General features: G+C 44.1%; 1 protein-coding gene across 13 annotated transcripts in view; it reads left to right on the top strand.

Annotated features, from left to right (window-relative positions):
* Positions 1-12,959, top strand: part of SH3KBP1 (SH3 domain containing kinase binding protein 1) — a 343,640-nt gene that overhangs the window by 252,077 nt on the left and 78,604 nt on the right. For all 13 annotated transcript variants that reach the window (XM_004283056.3, XM_049704753.1, XM_033411495.2 and 10 more), the window contains one exon: positions 818-912. In XM_004283056.3, the coding sequence (XP_004283104.1) occupies positions 818-912 (95 nt within the window). The remainder of the gene's footprint in view (positions 1-817; positions 913-12,959) is intronic.

The raw sequence follows: 12,959 nt of genomic DNA, 5'->3' as shown, positions 1-12,959 counted from the left end.
GTGGTTGACACATGTTCACATACAACTCCATTGACATCTGTCTCTTAAGATGGACCGTAATGGAGCCTTTCTCATTGTTTTGAGTGCCGTGTCAGCTTTGTAACATACAGATACCCTGTTTCTGATTCAGTGATGTGTGGAAGAAGACAGGGCAAAACTTAAGCTTTTTGCTCTTTGTAGATTATGTCTACTTATGCATTCACCTGAAGAATATATAAAATGGTATGTAAATGCCACGGAGCGGCTGGGCCCATGAGCCACAACTACGGAGCCTGCGCGTCTTGAGCCCGTGCTCCGCAACAAGAGAGGCCGCGATAGTGAGAGGCCCGTGCACCGCAATGAAGAGTGGCCCCCGCTTGCCACAACTAGAGAAAGCCCTCACACAGAAACGAAGACCCAACACAGCCAAAAATAAATATAAAAATAAATAAATTAATTTTTTTAAAAAAGACCTAAAGAAGAAATACATGGCAAATATCTTTTAAAAAAATGGTATGTAAAATAAAGAGTATTCAAAAATACATATTTATTTTCTGAGACCAAGGAAACCTATTTTGCTGTTCTGCCTGAGAGAAGCAAAGCAGTCATTTGCTTTCATGATGTCATGTGATTTTTGAGGGAAAAATGAGAATAAATATGCATGAACCAAAAATGAGCAATCTTGGGTAGTTTTCCGAGGGTGACCCTTCTTTCTTTACGCAGTAGTTGTGTTCTTTCTGTTAAGCGTGCTTTTCTCTGAAGTTAATGTAACATCTCCTCCTGGGCCAGCTCATTAGATAAAGCATTTTAAGGGTTGTGTTTTCTTTTCTTCTTACAGCCAAGGATTACTGCAAAGTAATATTTCCATATGAGGCACAGAACGACGATGAATTGACAATCAAAGAAGGAGATATAGTCACTCTCATCAATAAGGTAAACAAAGGTTCCCTCCTGCCTTCTAAACCATGAACCGCTTTGAGGTGTTGACTGGATAGTACGCGCTTATATTTTAACCCTTGAAGCAGTTAATTTTCATGATCCTGCATTCCCAAGGAAGAATCTTACATCTTTCCTCTCAATCAGGCTAAGGCAAATGTAGCCAGGTGAATGAATGAACTTGAAACTCCAGTAGATTCCGTTTGCCTTGGAGCCAGCTGCAGATTTGCATGGCCCTGTCCCAGAAGGGCTAACCCGGAAGGCGGAAGGCGGCCTGCTTGGTCAGAGAGCCCGCCCTCCACAGCAGCCCTGGCTGCAAAGCTCTGTGCCATGAGGTATCCAAGGAGGCGCTTCCAAAAGGCGAGGTCATACATCACAGGCAGAAAAGGCTTAAAGAATGTTTACTGTACAGATCAAAGACAGGTAGCATGCCTGAGAGAAACTTGCCCGTCTTGCTGGGGCTGAGAAGCTCGGATGATTTTATTATCACTACAGGCAGTGATTTTAGGCTACATCTGTATGAAGTGATGCAGCTTAACAGGGCCTGGACCATGTACTGTGTATGCTTGCATGCAATGGTACTCACCAAGTGGGTGGTTGAAAGATCCATGGTTTAAGTAATTCCTGGAATATATGGCCTTTTCTCTGAAGTATAGGGTTTTTGTGATGGTTGACTACGACAAAAAGCTGAGCAGTCTTTAGGATGTATAAGGTGCTTTTAGTCTTGTATCCAGGTAAATGGCAAGCAATGTGGAATTCCCTTAGCACGGGCGTGACTGGAGGATCACGTGGCTGCCTGTGTTCATGCAGGGCTGGACAGCATTGACAGGGTGGAGGGTGCAGGGAAAGGGGAAAGAGAACAGGGGCTCAGGGTGGGAAGCAGGCCCTGGGTCCTGTTGTCTCTGGCCGTTACTGAGAGGCAAGGGACCATGGTGTTGCCCATCCCCCATTCCCCGGCCCCGAGTGTGTCCATAAGTGATTGGTAGGATTTCCCTTTATGACCTTATAATCAAGGACAGTTACCTTTAAGAAATGGCTATGGAGGTTGTGTGTTTTCAGAGCCTGAGCCATAGATGCCAGGGAATGCGTGACCCCAGAGGTTAAGGAGATTGCCAAAGGTCAGATTATTTTAGGGAGAAAGCTTGGCGCTCTCACCCTCTCCATCGAAAGTGGTGTGCTGGACAATGCTAGGGTGACTTTCTGGACTAGTACACTATTCCCTGCTTTGCTGATGGCCCCAGAACTCATCCATCTTTTCACCTGTAAAATATTCTCCCATGAACTTATTTCAGTACATCTCTGTAGGTGTTGAATGTGGCCGGAGGAAATCAGAGGAGGGGAAACGCTGCCCTTCTCGTGCTTTTCAGCTGAGGATGCAAAGCGGTTCTTTCTTTGCCACCCTTCCCCTTGTCCTGCGGGCGGGCCTCCTCCGGGATGCTTTCCTAGGCACGGTGCATTTCCTATTTTAAATCAGACCCTTAACCAAATACATGAAATGGCTGTGAAGCATGATAAAAATACTCTGATAACTGGCACAGAGACTTGGTTCTACTACCACAGGGGAAGGGGTAGAGCACTTTTCCCCGTGATGATATAGTGACCAGAGGATTAAACAGCTGCCACTCTTTGTAATGGGGGGGGGCTCATTTTCCTGTTTTTGTTTGGGGGAGCACCCTCTTTTCAGTTGAAAACCGGATGTACAATAACATTTACTAAGGTTTGGGGGAAAGAAAAGCCCACCATGGATGGTCTCTTGTCTGAACACATGTATTTCTACCTTAACATCTTATATTCCAGTCCTTGTCATTTGATTATATACGATGAGAACACGTTCATTCTGATGATGTCATTCCTCCCTGCCAGGCTGACATCCAGTCCAATAAAAGGAATTGAAGTTTCTTGAAGAGCTTATTTAGTCAGAGAGGGACTCTCTCCCGGTCCTATCTACACAGTAGGGAGAAAGGAACGGGGCGGAGGTGGAAGGCTGCTTTCAGGAGTGTCCTGAGGGTTGCATCTGATTTCCCCAGTTCCACAGCTGAATGTGTTTAGAAGCAGTCTGGACCTGTGAAGCAGCTTACAGATATCACAATTACACTTGCAAAGCGAGCACTTGGCACCCTCCCTGTCCCCTTGGTCCCTTGTCCTGGCTCGCACACTAATTGTGCTGCTCAGGCCAGAGCGCCCGGGTGGCTCATCTTGGCACTTGCTCCTCCTGGTCTCACCCTGCCCCCACCCCCAAGCCCAGCAGCTCCAGCCCCCGAGGATCCTGCCTTCCTGCCTCCCTGCCACTTCTGTCCCTGGCAGAGCCAGGCCCTGGTCTGCACCTCCAGGGCCTCATCCCTCCTCCTTTCTCCAGCACCTTCCACAGAGCATGCTCCACAGGAGAGCCCTGGGCTGACCAATGGAGGGATGCTTTCCCCAGCTCCAGTTTCCACCTGCTGCATCCCTATCGCCCTAGCCCCTGCCTTTTATCATCCCATAACAGCCTCTGCTCGTGTAACCTCTCTGTTCCAGCGAAGGACTTTGGTAACTTTCTCTCCTTCATTGTAAGATTGGGCTAGATATCCGGCCACGTGGTCTGGCCACAGACCCTAAAGCCGACCTCACAGGGCAGCCGTGAGGATGTACTAAGATGCTGTGTATAAGTGCCTCTCGCAGGGAGGGGTCCATCACTGGTACCTGTAATCCTAGGAATTGTCAGTTCATCTCCGCTCTTTCTCTGACCTCAGAAATGGGAATGCAGGGGCTCTTGTGGCTGGGCCCAGTTTATAGCTGGGGCTGGAATGCTGTGATATCAAGTAGGTAACAGTGGTAAAATATGTGTATACCTAAAATAGGTAAGAATTTGCAGTGGGTAAGAATTCACAATGGGTGAGATTTCAGCAAGAATTTGGAAAGAAAACATGCCATAAATATTTTGCCTGCTGAGGGTGGGAAGGATGGAATCTGAGTCTGTCAAACCCTGCTTTATAGAAAAGTCTTACTCTTGCTCTGAGTTTAGGTATCGCCCAGAAGTTCATTTAGATGCCTGTGTGCTTTTCCTATTGCAGAGTGAATAGTTTCGCCACAATTTGTTTAATATGCACTTTGATATGCCTCTTTATTGTATTATGAGTTGAGATGAAATAGCTCTTCTCTAAATTTGATGGCTTTTGCTGTAGACGTTCTTGATTTACCCCCAAATTCTGGTGGTGGTTTCATTTTATAATCATTTAAGGTGGTTTCCCTTTGCCCTGCTTCTGTGAGCTGTGGCAGGGGTCATAGGGCAGACGTTGCCCTCATTTTTAGCCCTAGATTGTCACTTCATATAGCTTTCTAGAAAATGAGTCATACACCTTTAGTGGGTGCCTATACGCCCTCCTCGGTTCCTGAAATAATGCACAAAGGCCCGAACTATTTGTGTGCGTCCCTGGAAACTAGGATGAAATGTGGCAACCCGAATGGTTTCTTTTTTAGTTTATTTATAAAATAGAATTCTTGTGGATTTGGGAACATGTCCACGGGTGCAGAACACACCTGTGTTTAGCTTTTATTTCCAGTCACTCAAAAATAGCTCCTTAAAAAAATAAAAATAGCTCCTTCGTCTGTGTTCCTGCCACCCCCATCCCTGCCTTCCTGATTTGTGCTCAGAGCGTGGTTGAAAGGGTTCAGAAGCCTCTGGGTCTCGTTTCCAACCTGAGAAGCTCCCTGGAGAAGGGGTCAGGCGAGGCTCTACTGTGAAGCATGCGCCTTGCCCTGACCACTGCCGCTTGGGGCAGAGCGAGCCCAGCTGTGCAGAGGGACGATGTCCCTGCCCTTGGCCAACAGCCTCCTGGCCTCAGAGCAATGGTCCTTTCCTCCCAGCCCCCGGTAACCTAGGAGGAAGGGCTTCTCACGTGACCACTCTGTAAACAAAGATCTTCGGGTATTTCTTATCAGAAGGCTCCCCTGAGTGGCTGTGTCTTTGACCCGTTACAAAGCAAACAGAAACCCCCTTTCTTCATGGTTATAAAGTCTATTTGACAACATCAAGGTAAACACAGAGAAAGGTAATGTTATTGACTAAAGTCACGGTGTGGTGGAGTCGGAAGGAAGGAGAAGGGGACAGCATTGATGTTCGGGGGAGAAAACCGATATATGCGCCTCTCAAGAAAGAGGGAACCCAGTGGAGTAGCTAAAGGTAGACGGTCACCACTACGAAAAAATACCAACTAGGAATTTCGCCTTTTCTTAGGGATGTATCAAACCAGGGACCCCAAATGTCTGAGCTAGACCTGCTGCTGTGAGGGCAGAGTTAGGACTGATTCTAACTCACCAGCTTCCGCCAGCTCTCCCTCAACATGTTTTCCTCCCTCCTTTCCCAGACAGTGGTTGAGCATTTAACTTAATAGTAATAGCTCCGGGCTTCCCTGGTGGCGTAGTGGTTAAGAATCCGCCTGCCAGTGGAGGGGACACGGGTTCGAGCCCTGGTGCCGGAAGATCCCACATGCCGCGGAGCAACTAAGCCCATGCGCCACAACTACTGAGCCTGTGCTCTAGAGCCCGCAAGCCACAACTACTGAGCCCGCGAGCCACAAGTACTGAGCCCGCGCGCCTAGAGCCCGCGCTCTGCAACAAGAGAAGCTACTGCAATGAGAAGCCCGCGCACCACAACAAAGACCCAACGCAGCCAAAAATAAATAAATTAAATAAAATAAACTTAAAAAAAAATCTGAATCATGAACAAAAAATAGTAATAGCTCCTGCAGGACCAGAGCTTCCCAGCGCAGGACCCTTCTGGGCAACTGGCAGCAAGAGTCCGGGACCCCTCAGCACCCCGCCTTTTCATGCATGCTCACAGCAGCCCTGGGAGCTAGGCGGGACCATGGTGTTCTGTCCAGATGGCAAAGGAGGAAGAGGCCCAGAGCACGGAAGTGACTTTCCCAAGGGCCTCACAGTAATCAGTGGCCGAGCCAGGGCAGGGTCTCCTGACCCTGAACGTGGGAGCTGGCAGGGCGGGATTGCTCTGTTTCCTGTGGGGCTGTGGATGTTTGCGGTAGGTGCGGCTCAGTCACTCCCCGAGGTGACTCTTGTCTACTTATTGACTCACGCTCTGTTACCAGGTATATCTAGGGCAGGTGCCTGTGCAATTTTCTTTTTAAATTAATGACATTATCATTATTTTATTAGGAAAACAGTATTACCACGCCATTCCCCCATCCATCTGTTTCCGACATTTTTGTGTCCATGTCTCTGACCTCGTAGGGTCAGGAGCATGCAGGACTTTCTGATTCCATCTACAGAAATGGATTGGTAGTGCAGAGGACATGCCGAGCTCAGCTCAGGGCTAACGTTGCTTCTTTTTGGCCTAAAGCCCTCCTCTCCCACTTTTCTTCCCATGCCCACAGCCTACTTTGCTTTCCTCTGTTCTTCCGGACCCAGGTTAGTTTTCTGCTTGCTGTCACCACTGAAAGAGGGGTGGGGGGAGAGGGAGAGAGGTGGGGGAGGGGGAGGGGGGAAAGGACAGAAAGAAAGAAAAGGCATCCCTAGCTCCTTCCTAAGTCATTCTGTGATGATATGTTCTTTTGTTTGTTCTAATGTTTATTTTCCCGTCCTGCCTCCCTCCCATTAATTTATTAATTGAAACATTTATTCATGAGAAAAATGTTTCCAGACTTCCTTGCTTCTCTCCCCACAGGAAAGTGGCTTTAGAAATCTCATGAAGGGTTCTCAGCTTGGTATAAGAAAGCCGATCAACTATGTAGATTGCTGGCCTTGACCCTTTCTCTCTCAACTGCTGAAGCTTTTAGCAGAGCTAAAGTGTAGGATTAAATGTGGTTTCAGGGATGAGGAGTAAATTAGCAGGTGTCACCCTGAAAGTGATGACACACTGACAGAGCCATTAGAAGGACATGTTTTATGAGTGAATGAAGAAGTTAAGTGTAGGTCTGGGATCATCTGGGTTTACACACATTTGAAAAATGTCAGCGTTCAGCAGATGAGTCATTTATGTCATAGGATGTATTTCTTGCAGTATAGCCCATCTTGTTAGACTGCATATGTCCCTACTGGGGACAGCAGTCACAATATATCTCCTCCTCAGAGCATTAGAAATCCCAAGGAATACAGTTTGTTGCTGTTTTGTCTTCCTCTTTAACGTAACCTGGACACCAGGACCGATGGGAAGATTCCTGACACCAGAAACACATTTGATCAAAACTCTTTCTCCTGGGACTTCCCTGGTGGTCCAGTGGTTAAAACTCCACCTTCCAATGCAGGGGTTGTGGGTTCCATCCCTGGTCAGGGAGCTAAGATCCCACATGCCTTCGGGGCCAAAAAACCAAAACAGAAAACAGAAGCACTATTGTAACAAATTCAGTAAAGACTTTAAAAATGGTCCACATCAAAAAATCTTTTTAAAAAACACAAAAAACCCAAACTCTTCCTCCTGAGCGTGTTTACCATCACATAGGCACAGTTTTTAAATTAGATGAGGTTGGTGAAAGTAGGACTTGGCGGTGGGAGAACACTTCGCTTTAGTTTACCAGTAGACAGTCAAAACAGTGCCACCCAGAAATTTTGATGATTGTAGATTTCTCATAGACAGATGAGTTCGCAGTTGATGCAGATTCTCAACTTTACATGCCTCCTCAAATTATATAAAACTGTCTAAAGGGACCCTGTGTTCATTCAGCCTAATTGTAATCTCTCTCCCAAGTGCTGTGCTTTAGTAGCAGGACATTAGTAATCCTTGCTACAGCATCCTGGGATGTTTTTCTCCTGCAACACACAGAAAACTCTGCAGGTGTCTTAAGGATTTAGAGAAACACTTTCTGTTTTCTCTCTTCACTCTTTCTACTTCTATTACTCTGAGAGGGCTGTTGTGAGGATTAAGTGAGACGTTGTGGCTGAAAGTGCTTTAGAAATTAAAAATTACAGCTATTGCTGTGATAAGTTATGATCGGAAGAAGAAAAGACAAATGCCCATTGACTGGGAGTTCTCTCTTGGTATATTGAACTCTCCTGAAATTAAGGTCAGTAGTTTCCCTGAAATGCCCCTGTATTATTTATTTTAACTTTTCTTAGGATGAAAGTAATTTATTATATTCAGTAGTTGTGTAGCCCCTGTCTTCTTAAAGTATCTCAAAGGTCTTACATTCACATTTGCATTTTATTAAAATATACTTTTCTGAGATGGCATGGGATGCACTTTTAAGTAATACTTTAAAATTAAGTAAGTAAAACTTACTCTTAGAGAATGAGAACAAAACAGATAAATACGAAGGAAAGTCAGAATCACCTGTGACTGCGTCACTGTCAGATACCTCTCTTAATATTTGAGCTGTGTTCTCCCAGACTTTATACACACACAGAGACACACACACACAATTACAGTTAAAAATAAAAATAAGGTCATATCATATACACTCTTTTGTTTACCCCCTTTGCCCCCAATATATCTTGCCTATCTTTGGCAGCACGGTTAAATGGTTCCTTAGCATCCCAATGTATGGAGTACCACGATCCTCTTTTATATTTGGCTTGTTTCTGGTTTTTCCCTATTTTACACCATGTTGCATGTAGTCATCACCTTGTTTGTAGATCTTCATGAACGTAATTATTTCTGCCACTTTCTGCTACTTGTGTAACCTTGGGCGGGCTGCTCATTCTCTCTGTGCCTTAGTTTGTTTCCGCATCTGTGAAATGGGGATGATAACAGTACCTACCTCCTGGTGTTGTAAAGATTAAGTGAGTTAAAGGAGGTAAAGCACTTGGAATGCCTGGCTCCTAGTAAGTTCTGTATAAATGTTAGCAGTTGTTATTATTTCCTGATGGTCAATTGCTAAATGTATTGATGCCTCAGTGCCTTTTAAAGGCATTTAAGTGATGTTCTGAAAGATTGTGCCAATTTAGTCTCCCCCCAGGAGCCTATGAGAATGTTTCCCTATCCTTGTCATGCCTGGATATTATCATTCTTTCTAATCTCTGCTAATCTGATAGGCATTTGCATTTTTTAAATGATTACTCAGGTTGAAAATGTTATGTGTCATTTTCCAATTGATTTTTATAAAAATACTTTATATTCATGACATTAACCTGTCATCTTTCACATTACAAATGTTTTTTCTCAGTTTATGACTCATAGAGATATTTAAGAAAATATCATTAAAAGTAAATACCTTTTAGACTTAAAATTTCCCCATTTTATAGTTAACTACATGGTGCAGTAAAATTCATCCTTTTAAGAATAGTTTTACTTAAGGCTTTTATATTTTAGTCCTAGTTCGAAAGGGTAGCTGGCTATTAAATGCATTCCTTTTCTGCCTTCCTCAGGGCTTTCAGAGGTTCTATTTAAAGCTTCTGTCCTTACAGTATTTTCTTTATAGCGGCATTCAGAGAACCCCCGAGATTTGGCGTGGATAAGGATCCTCATATCCTAGACCAGGGCTTCACAAACTTTCTCTGGAAAGGGTCAGAGAGAAAATATTTTATATTTTATGGACTATATAGTATCTATCTCAACTATACAAAAGCAGTCATAGGTGTAAATGAATGGGTGTGGCTGAGTTCCAATAAAGCTTTATTTATGGACACTTAAATTTGAATTTCCTGTAATTTTCATATTCTTTGAAATACTATTCTTTTGATTTTTAAAAACCATTTGAAAATGTAAAAACTATTCTTAGCTTGAGGTCTGTACAAAAATAGGTAGCAGGCCAGATTTAACCCATGGGATGTAGTTTGCTAGCCCTTGAAATAGAATGTCTAGAAACAGACCCATGAAAATATAGGCAATTAATTTTCAACAGAGGTGCAAAGAAGATTTAAGAAAGAAAGGATAATCTTTTCAAGAAATGGTGCTGGTACAATTGAACATACCTAGACAAAAAAAAAAAAAAAAAAAAAAAAGCCCTAACCTAATCTAACACATTATGCAAAAATTAACTCAAAATGGACCACAGATCTGCATAGAGAACATAAGACATTAAAAAGTTATTTATGAAAACAGGGCTTCCCTGGTGGCGCAGTGGTTGAGAGTCTGCCTGCCGATACAGGGGACATGGGTTCGTGCCCCGGTCCGGGAAGATCCCACATGGCCACTGAGCCTGCGCATCCGGAGCCGGTGCTCCGCCACGGGAGAGGCCACAACAGTGAGAGGCCCGCGTACCGCAAAAAAAAAAGTTATTATGAAAACATAGGAGAAGAGAGTTGTTATACAATCCATGAAAGAGAGAACTGCTGCAGTGGACTCTGGCAAAATTAAAAACTTTGCTCTGCAAAGATACTATTGAGAGAATGTTGTTTGTTGGTTGGTCTCTTTTTCTTACAAGGTCATCTGAGCCCCAGTGTTTAGTAAATAATTGCTTGATACGTAATTGCATGAATTTCAAGGACCTTGGTTTTGTTCTGAGTCTTCCTGGGAATATACTTTGTAAGACAAGACCATGAATCTCCCATAGCAGAGCCGTCCCCTGCACCCCACCTCTGTACCCCTGTGCCACTTTCTCCCCAGGGTGGCAAACGAGTGCAGCCATATTCCACTAGTCAGGCCTGGACTTAGATGAGCTGCCTGAGAACTGAGATTTGACCTGGGAATTATATTTTTTCACTCACCGCACAGGCCTAGAAGCTAAATTTGCTGTGTATAGAGAAAAAGACTCCAAACAAATTTTCATGCCAAGGAATAAGCTTTCCTAAAAGAAAGACTTAAAAGAAATGTAGATTTGTCTCGTAAGAAAGGGAGATGGAAGGCAAGAATTCACCAATAGCTGCTGCAGCTGGCTTGGATGTTCTTGACCTTCATAATGATCATGGCTATGCCCTTCACTTTTTATTCCTTCCTGATGCTTATTTGGGAAATGAAGATTCCTCCGCCCTCACCCTAACAGCCTTCTTTGTATCTCTTAGAGGTGGTGCAGGAGCTAAGAACAGCTCTTAAAACATAATGAAAGATGCTTTATCAATGCTACTGTGTTTGTAATGAAGCAAAATGATTTTGTATTATATCTACTATCCTTTTAATGGAAGAAAGGCATGTAATTGGATGCAGAATCAATATATTTCCCTAAACATAAATGAAAATGAAATCTCAGCTGTAGGATGGACAGCCTTGAGAGGTAAATTATGCCATTAGCCATAAGCTTTGGATGAGCTGAAGGCGCCATTAGAAACAGCTTCTAATATTTAGCATTAAGTGGTCCTTGCAGTGTAAATGACGTAACAAGTAGAAAATGAGAAGTTTCTATGAAAACATATTGTTACATAATTTCACATGCTTGATTATATTCAAATGGACAAAAAAGTGCAAAAGTGCCACCTTGATGATTTGCATTTGGTGTTTGACTTGTCCACCTGCCCTAATGTCTCTGGTCATTCTTAAAGCCAGATTATAGGTACCCAGGAAAGGCCCTCCCTGCAAACATCTCCTTTTCACATGATTACTGATTTTTGAAGTAGAATTTAAGGGGGTAGAAAGTCTTTCATTCTACTATTAGGAAAAAAAAAAGGCTAAAAGCATAAACATTTCCTAAGACTTAGGACTGTATAAGCTGCAAATGAAATAACGAAATCAGTAAGCAGTTCTTATATACACATTGTGACAAACCGTACGGCCATGTCCCGCAACTCCAGGACATGCCCAGTGTGAATGATGACCCTGGAGTTGGGCCAATATGGCAGCATCTGTTGGGTGCTGTTCTCTGAAGAGGCTCCGGATAGAAACATCTTTTTCTAAGAGGGAAACAGTCTATGAGCCCGGAGGCCTTTGGGGCTTCCGCTCTGGGTTGTCTCCTATTAAAGTCCCCTCAGGCCTCCCTGATTCCTGTCTGCCTGCCTCTCAAGATGCCTGTGAAAGCTCTGTTCTCTTTCGGGGGACTGAGATTGGGTTTCAACTTTTTTCTCATTTCTTAGTGACATCTGGACTCAAACGTTACTTCTGTAGCATTTCCTAACCCCTGTGCTCTGAGTGGGTTCTAGGAGCATAGGACAGTGATCCCCTCAACTCTCCTGGGTGGGTGGGAAGGGCCTTAGGTGGGTGGAAGAACCCCCACCGCCTCCCAGTTGATGATGTCCAACAACATCAGGCCTCCAGCAGCATGTCATCAAAATATTATCATTTTATAGGGGTGCCATTATCTGGAAAAGGTTGGGTGGCACTACCTTACTGCATTGTATTTAACTTTTCCATATAAAGATGTTTAACAGTAACTCTGCTTTTCCTTAGGGAGTATTCCGCCTTCCTTGTTAGAGAAGAGTGTATATGACTAGCAAAGGAAACTCCAGGATAATTAAAATCCCTTGTATGTGTCTTCATTTCAGAAATTCTTTCTCTAGGACCTCTTTTGGGAATTAGACCTTGAAATAGCTCAGACTTTTAAAGATAGAGCTTAAAGTTCTATTCTATCTAGAATAGAATAAAATAAATTCAGTCTAATTAAAGAAACAGTCTTTTAAGGTGAGAATATAACTTCTGGTTGCAGCCATGATGGAGTAAAGAGCATTAGATTTAACCTCCTGCCATAGACAACTTTAAAATTGGACAAAATACATGAACCAGCTGTTTTGAGGCATTGGACAATGCACAGCACAGGGATGTGATCCTTGAGAGAAGGGAAGCATAAAGTGAGTTCCCTGTCAACCCTGGCTTTTTGCCTGGGGGCACTTTCTACATTGCAGCACAGGGCACTGGAGCCTAAACAGAGAGCAGAAGACTCATTGGATTGAATCAACGGAGACTGTAACTCACGGCTGCCGAGGTGGATGGAATTTTCAGGGCAGGGAATTGCAGAGGAGCACGAGCTGTGCAAAGAAAGAGCTCCAAAAGTCTATCTATAAGGGTCCCTTGAGTCTCTGGCCACAGCACAAGGCTGTGCATCAGTAAGGCAAGACTCCACAAGACCTGGCCGAAAGTAAGTTGGGGGAGGAGGGTGTGTGGGTGGGCTGTGAGCTGAGTGGATATCCCAGAGGTCACCAGTGATAGGAGATGTTGGAGTTCTGGCCAAGCAGAATGGAAAAACTTTGTTGAACACACTTGGCATCCAATTGACAACTCAGAAAAGTTAGCCATAGGAATAGCGCTACCCTAG

This window comes from Orcinus orca, chromosome X (assembly GCF_937001465.1).
Source record: "Orcinus orca chromosome X, mOrcOrc1.1, whole genome shotgun sequence".
In the NCBI taxonomy this organism is placed as follows: Eukaryota; Metazoa; Chordata; class Mammalia; order Artiodactyla; family Delphinidae; genus Orcinus; species Orcinus orca.
This window is presented reverse-complemented; position numbering and strand designations above follow the sequence as displayed.